General features: G+C 43.9%; 1 protein-coding gene across 1 annotated transcript in view; it reads left to right on the top strand.

Moving 5' to 3' along the window:
• PCSK2 (proprotein convertase subtilisin/kexin type 2) overlaps positions 1 to 18,430 on the top strand; it is a 130,704-nt gene that overhangs the window by 23,194 nt on the left and 89,080 nt on the right. Inside the window, exon 2 of the mRNA XM_083495597.1 lies at positions 8,401 to 8,505. Coding sequence (XP_083351723.1) covers positions 8,401 to 8,505 — 105 coding nt within the window. The remainder of the gene's footprint in view (positions 1 to 8,400; positions 8,506 to 18,430) is intronic.

Raw genomic sequence — 18,430 nt, forward strand, 5'->3', positions numbered from 1 at the left:
GTCCCCCAAAACAACATACCTAATAACCCTAAATATGTTATTCTTCCTCTGCCATTACCGATTTTTGCTTGTATAATGGATGATGTTGATAATATCAGAATGTATGACTTTTGCAAAGCACCACCAGCCATCGGTTCTTGCTGCCACCACTGCCTAACATTTTTCATAGTGCTAGCTGAGTGCCAGGCAAAAATCCTTCTTCACAGGGGTGAGCAACTTGTTCCGTCCATGAAAAACATCTGCGGTACACGAGGATGAAATGTAAAGCATTTTCAAATCCACATTGTTCGTGCCTAAAAATATTTCTCTTCTTCTGCAAAATCCTTGACGTGCTTTTGATGCTGTGACCTTTCTTTCGTGGGCGAATAACAGAACCCACAAAGCTTTGTTCAGCGTGACTTGCTTCCCGGTGTTCTGAGGGATAAATAGCCTGGCAGTTAGCCCTTAAAACCTAAAACACGAAGCAAATGCTCTTCGTTTGATTGGCAGGATTAATTAAGCCATTAACCACTGATCATAAAAAGTGTGGATTTCAATTAGAGCTTAATTGTTGCCATCCTTAGGAAAGAGTAATCAATGCAGCTGAAACTGGGGGAGTCACTCTCAGACAATGTGTATGAATCTTCAGTCTTCTGGTTTTAGGCACCGAAGGAAGCTTTTCAACCTATAAATTATTTCTGTTTAGTTCAAGGAAGTACAAGATATCCTTACAGCAATCAGGCAAGGAGGTATAAGCATGCAGAAGCTGAGGGAGGTGCTTGAGAAATGAAGGCTGGGCATGTATCTCTCCAACAATTTAGCTGCCAGGGTTGCCACCAGTCAAGAAACTGGCAATGGTACGAATTAAAGTCTACGAAGATCAGACCAAATCTGTTGGATCAGACAAAAGATCCATTGAACCTAGCTTCCCATCACCCACAGTGGACAGGCAAATACTTTCAGTCAGCTTTCCTGCTGCTGCTACCGAAATGATTGACATTGAGTGACATTTTGCCTCTGAAACTTAGTGATTATGGTTAATAATAATTTTAAAAATCCACACTTTTGTCTGTTGGCAAGAGGCCTTTTGAAGCCATGTAAGCTGATCAGCTGTTTAGCAGAAGGTGCTGAGTTTCGTTCTCTCTGCTTCCATCATCCACTGAGAAGCTGATTTGTGACATCACTGATGGTCCATCAGAGGCTACATGAATGCCTTCCTGGCAGCTGCAAAAAAGTCCCATTCACACCATGCATTCTACCAATTTAACAGATGCGGCTTCCTCTAAGGAATCCTGGGAGCTGTAGTTTGTTGTGAAGCTATAGTTCCCAGCACCCTTGGCAAACTGCATTTCCCAGGATGCCATGACTGTTGAAGTGGCCAAAGAGTTCTTTAAATGTAATGTGTGATAAAGCTGAATCAAGACTTCTGTGTCGTGTTATTTTTAAGGATTTCTCATCGTGTTGGGCCTTAGCTCTTGTGGGACCTTTGGCCTTCCAGATGTTGCTGAACTACAACTCCCATCAGCCCCAGCAAGCATGGACAATGGCCAGGGATGATGTGAATTATAGTTTAGTTACATCTGGAGGACTAAAGTTCCCCCACACCTGCTGTAAGGCCATCTGTTTTTAAGAAAATATACAAAAATATAGAGTACTAATATAGAAATGACTAAAGTAATTAGTACCAATTAACTCATTAGTACCGTTGCCTAAAGGACGCGGGTGGCGCTGTGGGTTAAACTACAGAGCCTAGGACTTGCCGATCAGAAGGTCAGCGGTTCGAATCCCCACGACGGAGTGAGCTCCCGTTACTTGGTCCCTGCTCCTGCCAACCTAGCAGTTCGAAAGCACGTCAAAGTGCAAGTAGATAAATAGGTACCTCTCTGGCGGGAAGATAAATGGTGTTTCTGTGCGCTGCTCTGGTTCACCAGAAGCGGCTTATTCATGCTGGCCACATGACCCGGAAGCTGTACGCCGGCTCCCTCGGCCAATAAAGCGAGATGAGCGCCGCTACCCCAGAGTCGGCCACAACTGGACCTAATGGTCAGGGGTCCCTTTACCCTTACCGTTACTGTTGCCTATCCCTTTCTGAGTATAGCAAGTTGCTACTTTTTGATTATTCAACAGGTTTATTGAAATGAAGCATGTATGAATTACTAACTGAAACTTGTCTTTAGAAATATTGTTGTTGTTGTTGTTTAGTCGTTTAGTCGTGTCCGACTCTTCGTGACCCCATGGACCAGAGCATGCCAGGCACTCCTGTCTAATATTACATAAGGCCAAAGAGGAATTTATAAGTTGCAACAGCTTTTATTTTAGGATTATACCTAGAAGAACAAGACCTTTAAAGAGGAGGATTTCTGTTTTCAAAAGAAATTAGAAGGCCAGTGAAATAGACAGAAATGCTGACTAAAATGGCTTCTGTGGCTTTTCAGACATGCCAGAAAGGTGTGACAATGCATCGTTCAAGGTTAATCGTTTTGTAGAATCACAGGCAATCATGTTACACCCTGTCTTCCACTTTTCTCATTGTGCAGAAAAGATCAGAAGTGTTCTGTTAGGAACTAGCCAAATAGGTCACAGTCCTTTTTTATTGTTGTAATTTGAAAGAGGGTAGCACGATAACACCGATAAAAATGGGGTTGAAAATGCAGATGAGTCGCTAACCAGACGGTTATGAATTATTCTGAGCAAGAAATAGCATGGAGACGTGCGGTGCAATTGAAAATGTTCCATAAGAGCAGCCTCAGTGAGGAGGAATATATGTGCCATTTATCTCAGACTTAGCAGTCTGGCTGAATTGCAGGGTCCCTCGGTAGACAGGGTATTTTTTCAGCAGCCATCTAAATAGCTGAAATCCAAAAGAGACTGGCTTAGAGTGGGTTCATGCAACTGTTTTTCCTAGTACAAGTTGAGAAAAATAGATCCTGTAAATGCAGAGCAACATTCCTCAACCTGATGCCATCCAGATGTTTTGGACGACAACCCCCATCATCCCTGAAGATTAGTCCAGGCTTTCTGGGACTGATGGGAACCGAAGCCCAAAACATCTGGAGATCACAAGGTTGGGGGAGGCTGTCATAGAGCAATAGAACCTCTCTTTGTACAGATAACTCGTTTCTTTCTGTGGGGGGGGGTACTATTTTCTAATAATAATAATAATAATAATAATAATAATAATAATTGTCAGGGGTTCAGGAGCAGAGGCGAGGGCAAGGGAGGAAACAGAGAGCGAGGGGGAGGAGTCCGAAGAAAAGATGAGTGACGACGACGACCCGAGATCTCCGAGCCTGTCCAGGGAATCAGAAGATTCACAGAAAGGAGCGCCAGTGGCCAGAGCAAGGGGGGAGCTTAGGGGGACACCCCAGGAAGAAGGGTCCAGAGAGGGTTCAGAGGGCAGCAGTTGGAAATCGGGGCCAGCGTCACCAACAGAGCGCAGTGGGGAGGAAAGGCGCCAGGTATCGAGCTCCGGCAGCTCGCAGCAGGGGGGAGGGCATGAGTCAGGAGTGGCCACACCTCCATCGGAGAGTGAAGAAACGGTCAAGCGGAAAGTGGAAGGTTGGGCGTGCGCGCCAAGTTCAAATGCACCGGAAGGCGGCGCAGTAAGCAGCCCGGAAAGGGAGCCAGTCCTAAAGCCCGACGCAAGGAGACAGGAGGGTCCGGGGGGTCAGCGTCAGAAGAGTCCAGGAAGGAAGAGACCACGAGGGGCAGAGGGACCCAGAGAAGAACGGTCAGGCGGAAAAGGTGGAGTAAGGCTAGGGTATTAAGTTGGTGTACAAGGGGCGGAGACTCAGACGGAGCTTCGCCGGTCTAGCTTATAAGACGTAGAGCTGCACGCGGCAGTTTGGAAATGGAAACTGTAACTCAATAAAGACTTTTATAAAGTGAACGCTGGCTAGCGTGATCCTCTGTGAGCTAGGATCTGGGAGCAGCTCTGACAGTAATAATAATAATAATAATAATAATAATAATAATAATAATAATAATAATAATAATATATTATTTATACCCTGCCCATCTGGCTGAGTTTCCCCAGCCACTCTAGGTGGCTTCCAATCAAGTGTTAAAAACAGTACAGCATTAAATATTAAAAACTTCCCTGAACAGGGCTGCCTCCAGATGTCTTTTAAAGATAGGATAGCTACTTATTTCCTTCACATCTGAAGGGAGGGTGTTCCACAGGGTGGGCTCCACTACCGAGAAAGCCCTCTGTCTGGTTCCCTGTAACCTCACTTCTTGAATGAGGGAACCGCCAGAAGGCCCTCAGAGCTGGATCTCAGTGTCCGGGCTGAACGATGGGGGTGGAGACGCTCCTTCAGGTATACTGGACCGAGGCTGTTTAGGGCTTTAAGGGTCAGCACCAATACTTTGAATTGTGCTCGGAAACACTGGGAGCCAATGAAGATTTTTCAGGACCGGTGTTATGTGGTCTTGGTGGCCACTCCCAGTCACCAGTCTTGCTGCCGCATTCTGGATTAATTGCAGTTTCTGAGACACCTTCAAAGGTAGCCCCAGGTAGAGCACATTGCAGTAGTCCAAGCAGGAGATAACTAGAGCATGCACCACTCTGGCAAGACAGTCCGTGGGCAGGTAGGGTCTCAGCTGGCGTACCAGGTGGAGCTGGTAGACAGCCGCCCTGGACACAGAATTAACCTGCCCCTCAATGGACAGCTGTGAGTCCAAAATGACTCCCAGGCTGCGCACGTGAATATTTTTAGTTACAATGTTTAGTGCCAATCTCCACCTCCATGGACCACTTAAAAGTCACTGAGGGTCTTGGCAGACCGCTTAATGATTTTACTGCCTGTTGCAGCAGTTGTGATATGCTGTTTGGTTTTCGATTGCTTCTTTTGTTTCTTGCGCTGTATCTGATTGTATCACAATTTGAATCCCATAGAATTAAAACAAAAATATTATTGTTGCTATGGTTTTTGTTGTAGATGTCTTTTGCGGTTGTTGTCTGTATCAAAAAAATGATTAAATAAATTAAAACAAAACAAAACAAAAATACAATATAAGAAGTAAAGGAAGGAATGAAAATATAATTAACGGTCAATATTAATATTTAGTGTAGACACACTGTGGACCACTTGTATGAAGCACATGGATGGCTGCTGGTCTTCAGACCACAGTTTGGGAACCCCCTGAATTCCTGGTAGTGGTGCCTGCCCTGTGGAACGCCCTCTCAAGGCGTTGTGTTGTAAATTGTGATTTTAATTCTGTTGGGAGCTGCCCAGAGTGGCTGGGGAAACCAGATGGGCAGGATATATTATTATTATTATTATTATTATTATTATTATTATTATTATTATTATTATTACATAATCATAAAAACCCAAAGGCAGTACCCAGCTGTCAGGTCATCAGTGCTGAAGTAAGTTTCAGCTGCCAGGCTGGCTAATTTCTGTACATGCAATGGGGGAGAATGACATCTTGCCCATTGCCTCAGGCTGTAAAATATATTGGGCTGGCCCTTTTCACTAAGAAGAAGATAGTAAAGATTTATTGCATTTCTTATGGCATTTAACTGGATGCTTATGACATTTGACTTTGTTTACAAATATGGACACTGAGCATAGGTGGAGGCACAGAGCTTAATTGCTTCATCACCTCAGAGAGATGGAGAGATTCAGCATTCCTAGATGCTTTTTTATTGAGTTCACATAACTCAAAACTCAACTCTGTCTGTGCCTCTTCCCATCTGAAGGCAACCCTGTATCTGGGAATTTTTTATGTCTAATGTTTTGCCATTTTTTACGTGTTGTAAGTTGCCCAGAGCAGCTGGGGAAACCCAGCCAGATGGGGAGGGTACAAATAATAAAATTATTTTAAAAATTATTATTATTATTATTATTATTATTATTATTATTATTATTATTATCTCAAACTATTTATTTTTTGTCATTCCTTTCCACAAACACAGACTGTCATTGCATCATATTTAATTGTGGGCAGCAAGTGGGTGGGAGAGATGGTAATCCAACTACTCTGAGTGGATTTCCTACATCCTCTATAATAATTTCCTGTAATTCCCCTAACAATAGATATAGCTGGCATATTTTGCCATGTGACTACAGAGGAACTCCAAGCTGTGAAGGGGGCACACTGAACAGCAGATTTAATTCCACATCTTTTGCGTGAAAATTGAACAGCGCATCCAAGCAGCAATGGCCACCTTTTGTGTGGACTTTTTCCATTGTGGAATGTTCTCATTCCTGCATGCTAGTCTTGCACAGAAGCAGGGAGACTGCATGACCTCATCACCTCCATTAGTCCCAACTTGGGCTTTAAAAATTGCAATGGGGTGGTGACGCATTTTCCCAGTCTCTCATTATGAAAAGGTAAAACCCTTGTCAACACTTCTTTCCATCTGAGGAAATTGTTGAGAGCCACGCTGAATGTCCAGTTTTCACAGGCATCTAGCTGTGTTTTGTGAGCGGAACGAAAAAGTTTTCAGATTTATGTTCAGTGCTGGGCAGACCTGGCTCCCAATGATCTGTAACATTCAAGGTGTCCTGTGGGATCCATGTACTAATTTTTTTTTATGACCAACAGAGCGGGATAGAGGAAGATTTCATTTCCTTTGGTGGAAAATCAAAACAGCCCATGCCATGCAAGATTTACTGTATTTTCCCGTCTATAAGACACCCCCATATATAAGACACCCCTATTTTTGGAGACTCAGATTTAAGAAAATGGGGGTAGATGGCCCCCTAATTTTTGACATTATTTTTTAGGAAGAAAACCTAGTCTTATACACGAAAAATACGGTATATATTGCCATATTTCTAGCATAGTCAGGAACTAGGTATTCATTTAAAAGCAAAATTCTAACTGATTTAGACTTTTATGAGCTTTCCTTGCCTTTCTTTAATTTTTTAATTTTAGATTGTAAGCTCCTCAAGGCAGGGTCGTAACATTTTCTTCTGCGTTTGTGAAGCAAAATGTACATGGATGGTACTATATCCATAACCATAATTTGCTGTGGAGATGTAGAAGCAGGCTGCTGTTTATGTTGCCACAGCTACACATGCACAAGTGTGATATTCTTGCCCGAAGACTCAATTTGGTCTTAATGATATTAGTTTTATTGCTTCCCCCTCTGGGTTATAATATGCAGGACTCTTTGAGGGATTGAATGCTCTGCTCTGGAAGTAGAGAATGCTTCTCAACCCAAGAGCTTTATTCCCTTCAGGGCGGCCCCTAAACAACCCAGGGGCAGACTTTTGTAATATAGCACCCTGTGCAAGGCAAAAAAAAATAATGGTGCCCCCAAATGGATCTTCTCAATTATGGGTCATCTCAATTTTCTACTCCCTTGGCACAGTGCCCTGTGTGTGGGAAGCTCCAATACCACCCTAAATCTGGTGATGTGCAACCGCATGCCATTTGTGGGTGCGGCCAGAGACAAAAGTGGTAAAACAACAAATGTTAGCTTTGCCTTTGTGCATTAGAAGAAGAAGAAGAAGAGTTTGGATTTGATATCCCGCCTTTCACTCCCTTTAAGGAGTCTCAAAGCGGCTAACATTCTCCTTTCCCTTCCTCCCCCACAACAAACACTCTGTGAGGTGAGTGGGGCTGAGAGACTTCAAAGAAGTGTGACTGGCCCAAGGTCACCCAGCAGCTGCATGTGGAGGAGCGGAGACACGAACCCGGTTCCCCAGATTACGAGGCTACCGCTCTTAACCACTACACCACATTAGGCTAGCTTCTGCACGTACAGTGGTACCTTGGTTGTCGAATGGCTAAGTTGGCTCCCGAATGCTGCAAACCCAGAAGTAAGTGTTCTGGTTCATAGCTGTCAACCTTCCCTTTTTTTGCGGGAAATTCCCTTATTCCAGCGCCGTTTGCCGCTGCTTCCCGCTGCTATCCCAGATTGTTAGATATCCCGTAGACTGTCCCTGGGACAGGTGAGGCTGCTGATCCCTTGTTTTCAAATCTGAAAGCTGACAGCTATGTTCTGGTTTGCGAATGTTTTTCAGAAGCTGAACATCCCACACAGCTTCTGCCTGAGTGCAGGAAGCTCCTGCAGCCAATCAGAAGTCGTGCCTTGGTTTTCGAACAGTTTTGGGAGTCGAATGAACTCCCAGAATGCATTAAGTTCGAGAACCAAGCTACCACTGTACTCATAAATTCCTCTTTATTCTCCTCCACCCCACCCAGACCACTGGGCAAGAGGCATGATCAGAATTCAAGGTCAACGTTCCAGCCAGGCAAAAACACAGAAGGAGTGTTCAAAGCAGGGTCATTGAGGGTCATAGCCTACGGGGAAGTGTGAGGAGCATCCTAAGGACAGATCCCATAGGTCTAAGGTTGCCCAGCCCCATTTGACCCATTGTTTATAGAGATTGTATTGTGGATTATCATGATGGTCAGTACGAGCATGTTATCTAATACTTAACTGTTCAAAATCTTCCCCAGCTACCCTTTGTAGAGGATGGGTACCATTTTTTCCACAACGGGATGTCCAAGGGGCGGAGGCGGCGCAGTCTTCAGCACCAGCTTCGCTTAGAAAAAGACCCCAGGGTAAGTTGTCTCTTAATGGTTTTCCATCTTATAGCTACAATCTGAAATCAAATGTTTGACATGTGGTATAAGGCAGTGAAAGACTTTCCAAAGCCTTGACAAGCCACTGCCAATTTGAATGGATGGGTTAGAGTTAGGCAATTGGCCCATCAATATAAGGCAGCTTTGCATGAAAAATTTGGCATCACTTCCACGTGGTGGGAATATCACCCTACATGTCAAATTCATGAATTATAGGGACAGAACTACCTAAATTGTATAGAAATTTATTTACGTATGCTACTACAGCAGCAAGAATGTTACTTGCCCCAAAGTGGAAAGAAGCAGAAGTTCCAGCAAAGGAAGAATGGATACAAAAACTTATGGAATATGCAGAAATGGCGAAACTTACCGGAAGAATAAGAAATCAAGCTAGCGAACTTTTTATAAAAGAATGAAAATGGTTTATTGAATATTTACAGATGAATTGTAAACAGATAAAAACATTAGAAGGATTAGTATAATAACCTGCAGTTTATAAGAGTACATATTTAGATTAGATAATTAAATGAGCAAATTAAATGAAGTTGGATTTGCAGAAGACATTAAAAAATAAATTTTAGAAACTGGAGAAAGGAGGAAGGAAGTCAAATTTTGGAAAGTCAAATTGATTGTAAAACTAATGAAATGTATAAATTTGAAAAGTATAAATAAAAAAGTAAAAAAATAACAATTCAAGAAATCTTCTCCGTGATCCATAACAACTTCATCTTTGTAAATATCCTCTTTCGTTTATGACATTGATATCCTTCCTTTCCCTCCAAGGAGCTCAAGGCAACTTTCAAGGTTATCTTTTCCTCCATTTTTACCTCACGACAAGCTTGTGAGGATGGTTCTGTTGAGAGATGGCCAGGGGTCATCCACTGAGCTGCATGGCTGAGTGGGGTATTGGACTTGCATCTCTCCAGCCTAACACTGCAACCACTGCACCACATTGGCTCAGATTGTCTTGGTCTAAGAAAGCTGCCCTTTAATTGTGGTCATCTTGACAGTCTTAAGTAATTATTTCTACAAAGGTTCAAGCTGCCTAATGCTACACAGTAACAAGATGATACTCCCTGGTATGTCCATTGTCAGAATGGGTCACTCATAGACAGAATGGGTCATTAATGGGTTTGGAATCCTTAATAGGATGGTTCTGAGGGTCATCAGTAAGCCAACTGCTACTCCAGTTAAACACTTCCCTGTGTATGAATTGTTCCATGAGTCCACCTCATGGATGCAAAATGTGATTCATGGCAGAATGCTCATGGGTGTGGAAGATCACTATTGTCAAGAGAACTGGGTTTATACTAAAATGCCTTCCATAGAGTACAGAGGTACCTCGGGTTACAGACGCTTCAGGTTACAGACACCGCTAACCCAGAAATAGTACCTTGGGTTAAGAACTTTGCTTCAGGATGAGAACAGAAATCGTGCGGCGGCAGTGGGAGGCCCCGTTAGCTAAAGTGGTACCTCAGGTTAAGAACAGTTTCAGGTTAAGAATGGACCTCCAGAAGGAATTAAGTTCTTAACCCGAGGTACCACTGTGGATCTGAAGACTCACTACTCTCTTTCCCTGGGAATGAACTTGTGTAAAGGAGTTGAGAGTGAATTGTGAAGGGTACCTCAGCATAGCATTTGCCCCTTAGAGGATCTCCCGAACAGGAGCCACTGATTCTATTTTCACATACCCGTTTTTCTTTCGTAACAATTTACTGTTTCATTCAATTCAATTCAAAATCCTTTATTAGGCATAGTACACCACACATTAACACACAAACATCATATATAAACTGTATAAAATACGGGCTCAGCGAACACAATTTATCTCAGTCCTATTCTTAACTCCAGGAAATAAATCGATGTACATAGATAATATAATACAACACAGCAACATCACCTACCATTAAAAACCACTAAGTCTCTTTATCATGGCCCATTCTTTCTTCATTGACAGCACTTAAAAATTTACTGTTTCATTATTACTTGGTCATCCATTTAAAGATTAGATTTGAGCACAAATAAATTAATCAATTCCAGAAAAAGGAAAGCCACAGGTGAAGCCAAATATTCTCATGTATGGTTATTTATATTACATCATTCAAGATCCAGAGCTGATCTTTATTGCATAAGTTCTGGTGTCTGCAACTTGATCTGCATATGTTCTCACAGATTAGTTCTCTCCTTTGAATTGTATAATTTGAACAATCATAGAATCATAGAATCATAGAGTTGGAAGAGACCACAAGGATCATCTAATCAACCCCCTGCAATGGCAGAATCTTTTGCCCAACAGGGAGCTTGAACCCACAACCAGGAGATTTTTAATCTCCTCTAACCAACTGCTCTACCAGCCTAAGCCCCTGGCAGTCAATTAAATTCATTAATTCCAGATAAAGGAAAGCCACAGATAAATTGGATTAAATGCAGGTATGCTTGATAGCAACAGGGTATGTTTTAATGAAGCCTGTGTCCTTTCCCAAGAACATATGCAATTTCAAGATTGAAAAATAAATATAAAATTGTACCAGGTTTTTTTTTTACCCCTCTTCAGAGACAGACTGAAATATCTCTGAGGAGGTCAGGGATATACCGTAATAGCTGGAATAGTGACTTTGTCGGATCTCTGTGAGTTTGAGACTTAGAAATTTTTCTCTTGCATTTCTTCCAACACAATTGCGTGGAGAAGAAGAAAGCATAAAATAAATGATGCGTACAGAGAAAAGGTCCGTAGGGCCATGATGGAACTGGATTCATAATTTACACGTGGGAAGAAAAAGAAAAGGAAGCTAATAATCAGTGCCGAAGCTGAAACAGGGAATAAATGGAGGCTAGAAAGTTACACTATTGCACTTCTTCAGCAGCGAGGCACAATGAGACCCGGCCTGCATAGCACTGATTTATACAGCTTTAATATTGGACCGGACAGGAGAAGATAATTCTATTCCTTTTACAATAACCAAAAGCCATTATTGGAGGCGAAGAGCTAAATATCACCTGGCATTTCTATTCCTGTGAGGAGTTAGAGAAAATGAAAATACAACAAAATACACAAAGAACCACCAGCTTCCGTAGAGGATTCTTAACAAGAGTGGTTTTTCTGTTGCTCCAGGCCATTTGATCCTGTATGCTACAAGATCAATTGTTCATTTTCTTCCTTGGCTTGTCCATTACTGGTGTGCCTCCTCCTGCGCCTTTTCTCCAAATTTCTTTTCCAGGAAACTCACAATGACCCGGCTGCTCTGCCTGAAAATGTATCATAACTAAAAAGCTACAGTTCCAAAGACCTCCTCTTGCCCAATGGATCTTGATGGAGCTGTGTGGCCCAGAGTGCATCTAATGTCTCTAGGGCTGGGGGAGAAATAATAATAATAATATTTTTATATATATATCCTGCCCTCCCCAGCCAAAGCTGGGCTCGGAGTGCCTAACAACAGTAAAATGATAAAACATTCTAAAATCATTTCATTATGAAATTAATTCAAATCAGATTAATGGCAACCATTGGGCTAGAGATCTGTGAGGATTACCAAAGGAGGGATTCAGGCTGTGCCCTGGCCAAAGGCCTGGTGGAACAGCTCTGTCTTGCAGGCCCTGCGGAAAGATGTCAAGTCCCACAGGGCCCTAGTCTCTTGTGACAGAGTGTTCCACCAGATTGGAGCCACAGCCGAAAAAGCCCTGGCTCTGGTTGAGGCCAGCCTAACCTCTCTGTGGCCCGGGATCTCCAAGATGTTTTTGTTTGAAGACTGTAAGTTCCTTTGTGGGACATATAAGGAGAGACGGTCCCAGATTGCATCGGGAGGTGAACCTACCACGCTCTCACATTCGGAAACAACGCAAGAACTGAAACACAGTCAATCCTTTGAAATTAGGACTTCCACGAATTTTGCAATGCAATTCTCCAGCCAGGTTGTGTGTCCAAAAACACAGAAACTGGGGTGAGGTGCAGCACAGGATTTAGGGCAAAATTTAGAAGATCCACACTTGAGAAGATCCATTTGGGGGTGCCAAATTTGGCCTTGCACAGGGCACCATATGACAAAGCCATTTCCGACATGGGAGGAGAGGGGGTTACGGGCAGAAATCCTCCGCCCACATCCCTCGCGGGAGCTGGCCTTGCCCCCGCGAGACTAGGGAATCCCCGGGCGGGGCGGCGACCCGGCGCGTCAATCGGCGGACGGGGAGGCGTGGCCTAGCCTATTTAAGGCTGGGCTCGCCTGGGGGCTGCCCTCTTTGCCCCTTGCCAGCTGAGCGGTTTTGGCGGTTAGGCATTGGCAGGGGTCTATAGTTATGCAAATAAGGGGGGGAAGGAAACGCCATCACCTTCCCCAAAAGAAATGGGTAGTCCGGTAGAGGACTCCGGGGGGCGTTGCCTTGTCTGAAACCTAGGGAGGTAAGGGCCTCCGGCACACCCCAGAGCGGTGACACCCGTGGGATCCTAGTTGGCGTACTTCAACAGGACTCCCACGGCTTGTGGACAACCCTTCCCGGTCCCCATGCCGGGTAGTCGATAGGAGCCAATGCCTAAGGCCAATACCTTCCAATTCTGTAATCAATAAAGTTGTGGCCTTTTATGCCCATTAACCTTAATTACTGCGTCCAGTGTCTTCATTTCACATGGGGGAGGGGACTTGCCACGCAAAGGTTTACCAAAGTCCGCACCTGAAGCTGTGCATTAAAAAAATGCCTAAACTCATGAAAATTACAAACAAAGATGAAGAGTAGGGGAAGTTGTCAAAATATGTGTATTAGGCCAAAGATGTATACAGATGTTTATATTAGGGGAAATTTGCAGTAAAACGCTGGTGAATATTCATGGGAACTTTTTTTAAACAAAACACACACACACACACACACAAAAAAAACAAATTTCCAACTAAGTTGGGAATGCGGAGAACTGAATTTAAGACTGAAAGGATGAGTAACTGAAATAAAGCAAAACTGACAGGTTCACCCATTGCTACCAGCTCATCCTCATTCCCAGCCCACAGAGAGGTTAGGCTGGCCTCAACCAGAGCCAGGGCTTTTTCAGCTGTGGCTCCGATCTGGTGGAACACTCTGTCACAAGAGACTAGGGCCCTGCGGGACTTGACATCTTTCCGCAGGGCCTGCAAGACAGAGCTGTTCCGCCAGGCCTTTGGCCAGGGCACAACCTGACTCCCTCCTTTGGCAATCCTCACAGAACTCTAGCCTAATGGTTGCCATTAATCTGATTTGAATTAATTTTAGAATGAAATGATTTTAGAATGTTTTATCATTTTACTGTTGTTAGCAGCTCTGAGCCCGGCTTTGGCTGGGGAGGGCGGGATATAAATAAAATTTATTATTATTATTATTATTATTATTATTATTATTATTATTATTATTATTATCATCATCCTCTTCCCACCCTCAAAACCCCATGTTTCAGAGCTCTCTGCTGCCATTAAGGACCCCACCTGTGGCACTTTGGCTCACCTGTTCGGCAGGCGGACGGCGGCAGCTGGTGGAGGGCTGGCGACGGGATCCATAACCACTCGCACCCTAGCATGAGGAGGATTTGAAATGTCGTGCCCATGGATTTCCTTTAAGAGTTCCCTAAGGAGAGTTTCCCTCTCATTAGCTGCTTCCACAGAGCCCTCAAGTTGCTATTAAAACTGGGTTTTAAAACTGGTGTGAGTTAGGGCATCAATCCTGTATGCACCATTACCTAGAGAAAAGTTTCACTGAATTCAGTAGGACTCATTTTTGAGTGGCCCTGTATAGGATTGTGCTACCCCCGAGTCAAGGCAAAACTTAGCAATCTTTTGGGTGCTAGCAATCTGTTGGAGCGAACAGATTGTCACAGTTTAACTAGCGGTCAACAGCTAAACACACTGTAAATTTCATTTTGCTTCTGCCTATTGTGCTCCAAAATTATTCTATATTTATTTGCTTATTTATTGAATTGATATCCTGCTCTGCACCCTGAAGGAGTCCAGAGCAATGGATGTTCATGAAGCATATCCCTGTGAAGAAAACGATGCTTAGATTAGTAGAATTCTAAAGCATAATTTCTGCAGTTATGTTAGGTCATTCAAGATCCCGAGCTGATTTTATTGCATAAATTCTGACATCTGCAGCTTGGTCTGCATACGTTCTCACAGATTAGTTCTCTCCTTTGAATTGTAGAATTTTAACAATTGCAGAGTTGGAAGGGGCCACAATCTTTTGCCCAATATGGGGCTTGAACTCATAGTCCTGAGATTAAGAGTCCCATGTTCTACCAACTGAGCTATTCCAGCCTAAGCCCCTGGCAGTCTCTGAGTTAAAAATATAGCAACTATCCACTTAAAGTTGTTTCATCCATGGCACAAGGTCTGCTTGCACAATGGGGCATCTCCCCCCATTCCACACCCCCTAAATCTTCTCAGGACGGTTGAGGGAAACCCCACAACAGAGGAGGGAAAGTTCTGTTATGCAAATAGATCTTATTCTTAGGCACTTACTCCATTTAGGACTACACTGAATTCTATCCTTTGGTTTTACTTGTGAGTAGCATGTTAGGACGCGGGTGGCGCTGTGGGATAAACCACAGAGCCTAGGACTTGCCGATCAGAAGGTCGGCGGTTCGAATCCCCGCGACGGGGTGAGCTCCCATTGCTCGGTCCCTGCTCCTACCAACCTAGCAGTTCGAAAGCACGTCAAAGTGCAAGTAGATAAATAGGTACTGCTCCGGCGGGAAGGTAAACGGCGTTTCTGTGCGCTGCTCTGGTTTGCCAGAAGCGGCTTAGTCATGCTGGCCACATGACCCGGAAGCTGTACGCTGGCTCCCTCGGCCAATAAAGCGAGAAGAGCGCCGCAACCCCAGAGTCGGCCACGACTGGACCTAATGGTCAAGGGTCCCATTACCATTAGCATGTTAGGAGGACCAGTAAGAGTAACATGTGTGTGTGTGTGAATTCAGAATCTGTCTTCTGCTAAATGAATTGGAACATAATTCAAATAGTTGTAGAAACAATAGTTAGCAGGCTGATCTTGCATGTGTATGAAGCATCCGTAGGGGAATAACCCGGATATACAAATAGCCAAGCAAGTTTGGATTATTAAGCTAGAGAATTCCAGTAGCAAGAGCCCTTCTTGTCATTTTCTTATTTTTCAGTGCTTTGAGATGTTTAAAGTGACTCAGCATAAACTCCCTCCAATACGAAAAGAGCTACAATTTGATTGCATGGAGATGTTTTTGCCCAAATAACCCTCCCCCTGTACTTAAGTGTAAAATGGAAAAAAACTGTTTTTTAATACACACTCTTTGAGTTAGGACGGCTCGGAAACAGTCTCCTGCTGAGGCACGCTCTGTTTTGTATTGTTACATGATTGCAGTGCGTACACAAAAGTTAACAATGTGCAAATGTGTTTAAAATTGCTTTTTTATGATGTTGTGGTGTGTGTGGATAGAAAACACAATCTTCCCGGAAATAGCTGAGAAGTGAATGTCAATTTGAAAGACCTTCGGAACCTAGGAGTCTGCCTTGTGCCAAGTCAGACCATTCATTATCGACACAATGGCTGGCGGTGGTTTTTCAGGGCTTCAGAACCTATCTGGATATGCTGAGGACTGAACCAGGGACCTTCTGCATGCAAAGCAAACACTCTGCCACTGAAATTTGGTCCGTCTTTGTGCCTCACAGAAGATCGTTCTCTTTTTAGTAAGCTGAAGTCAGTTTTTTCATAAACAGCTTTCCCATTCCTCCTAGCCATAGGCAAAGAAAGAGCCTTATGCCGACATTCCGCATGTGTGTGCAGATGAAAGCCTGCATCTGTGCGCATGTGTTGGGATTGTGTCTGTAAGACTTCCACATTGGAAATTCACCAGTTCAGGAGATGATCCATGCAAAACATCCCAATACGCATAGGCTCAGTACATTAGGGTTACCAGACGTCCCCGGTTCCCGGGGACAGTCTCTGGATTCACAAATCTGTCACCGGAATTTCCCCGGATTTTAATTAATATCCCCTGATTTATGGCTGGGGACTTGCAGTGAGTCAACATGGCGGTTGCCATGGCAGCGAGCGGCACCGGAGGTCCTGGCCACGTCAAAGTTCCAGCCAGCCAACCTGTTGGTGGGGGGGGGGGGCGCTATTTAAACCGAGGCATGAGCCAGAGAGCTTCCTTCTGGTTCGCTTCCTCGATCAAAGTTCACCCCAAAATCGCACAGAGCTGTCCACAGCAGAAGAGCCTGTGGCTCTGCACACCCGAGTTAGGGGGGGGGGGCAAGCGAGGTGCTGAGGTGGTGAAGAAGAGGAGAAGCCTAGAAAAGAGCTGTGTTGCATTGTGAGACAGAGACGGAGCTTTACGTGTGTGTTTTAATGCGTGTTTTCCCAAGACCAGTGAGCGCCTTTACTAGATCTCTCTCCCCCACCCAATCTCTTTTTGGGGGGTATTTGTGTGTTTGTAGATTGGCTTCTCTACCTGCCTTGTGTCGAGGTGCATGCCTGACAACTTTGGGGTTCCCCCCCAAAAAGGTCAAGGACTCTGGCAACCCTTTCCTAAAATAATATAGCATGAATTTTTTAAAAAAGTGTCCCTGGATTTCTTGGAAAAAATCTGATAACCATATAGTACATGCAATCTGCAACGTTGACTTTTCCGCTTTTCAGTTCACATGAATCTATGTGCATTTTGGGATTTATATGTCTAGTTCAGGCATGAACTGATAAATCTATTGACAACTTATGTGCATCAATCTGCAAAGGTATAAGGTAAAGGACCCATAGACATTTAAGTCCAGTCAAAGGCAACTATGGGGTTGTGGTGCTCATCTTGCTTTCAGTCTGAGGGAGCCGGCGTTTGTCCACAGACAGCTTTCTGTGTCACGTGGCCAGCATGATTAAACCACTTCTGGTGCAATGGGAGACTGTAATGGAAACCAGAGCTCATGGAAACACTGTTTACCTTCCCACCGCAGTGGTACCTATTTATCTACTTGTACTGGTGTGTTTTCAAACTGCTAGGTTGGCAGGAGCTGGGACAGAGCAACAGGAGCTCATCCCGTCATGGGGATTTGAACCGCCAACCTTCTGATCAGCAAGCCCAAAAGGCTTAGTGGTTTAGACCACAGCGCCACCCGCATCTCTCCCCCCCCCCGAAAAAACACAGATGAAAATTCATGCTATATTTAATGCTTTTAAAATACAAAATATGCATTTATGCATGCATTTTGCCACAAAAGATTTCTACCCATTTTATCCTAAAATGCACAGGTTTGTACATCCATATTGGTGGCTTCTGATGAAAATACAGTCATACTTAGCAAACAATTGCTGCTTCCCTGGAGCATTAGTTTTATTCATCCCCCCCCCCCGCCGCATGTCAAGGTCTTCTTTCATTTTTGTATTTTAAATGGTACATTTTGGGAATCAGGTGCGAACTATAACCAAAGACAGATCTTGCTAGGATGGCTCAACTCACAGTGATCACAGGCAGGCGTGACTTGGAGCTCATTTCCACCTAGCGCTGAATAGCGGCACAAACTGTACACTGGGGCAATCCTAAAAAGAGAGAATTAAGCAGTAAAGTAATTGAAATCAATATTGAATAAGGGTGTGGGAGCCAAGCTATGTGCTGAACAGTCTTGCTTGCCTATAGATCAGAAAGCCAAGCCTTGTGCTGTGGTATAACGTTTACTGCTAGCCTACTGATCAAATCAAAACTTGTTTCGTTGTCATATTTGTTATGTCGACAGTGCACAATGCGTTCAGAGGGAAAGGTGTGTCATTTTATTGCCACTGGAGTGTAGTGTGTCTGAGCCTCTGTTTCTGTGGTGTTTTGCTTATTTCCCCCTTTTCTCTTAGGTACCTTTTCTGTTAGCAACATGTTCCATCTGTAGTCTTTAAGAACTGTGGTTTGAGCCCTAATCACCCAATTTCCCTCTGCAATTAACAT

This window comes from Podarcis liolepis (genome assembly GCF_965112155.1).
Source record: "Podarcis liolepis genome assembly, chromosome: 3".
Lineage (NCBI taxonomy): Eukaryota > Metazoa > Chordata > Lepidosauria > Squamata > Lacertidae > Podarcis > Podarcis liolepis.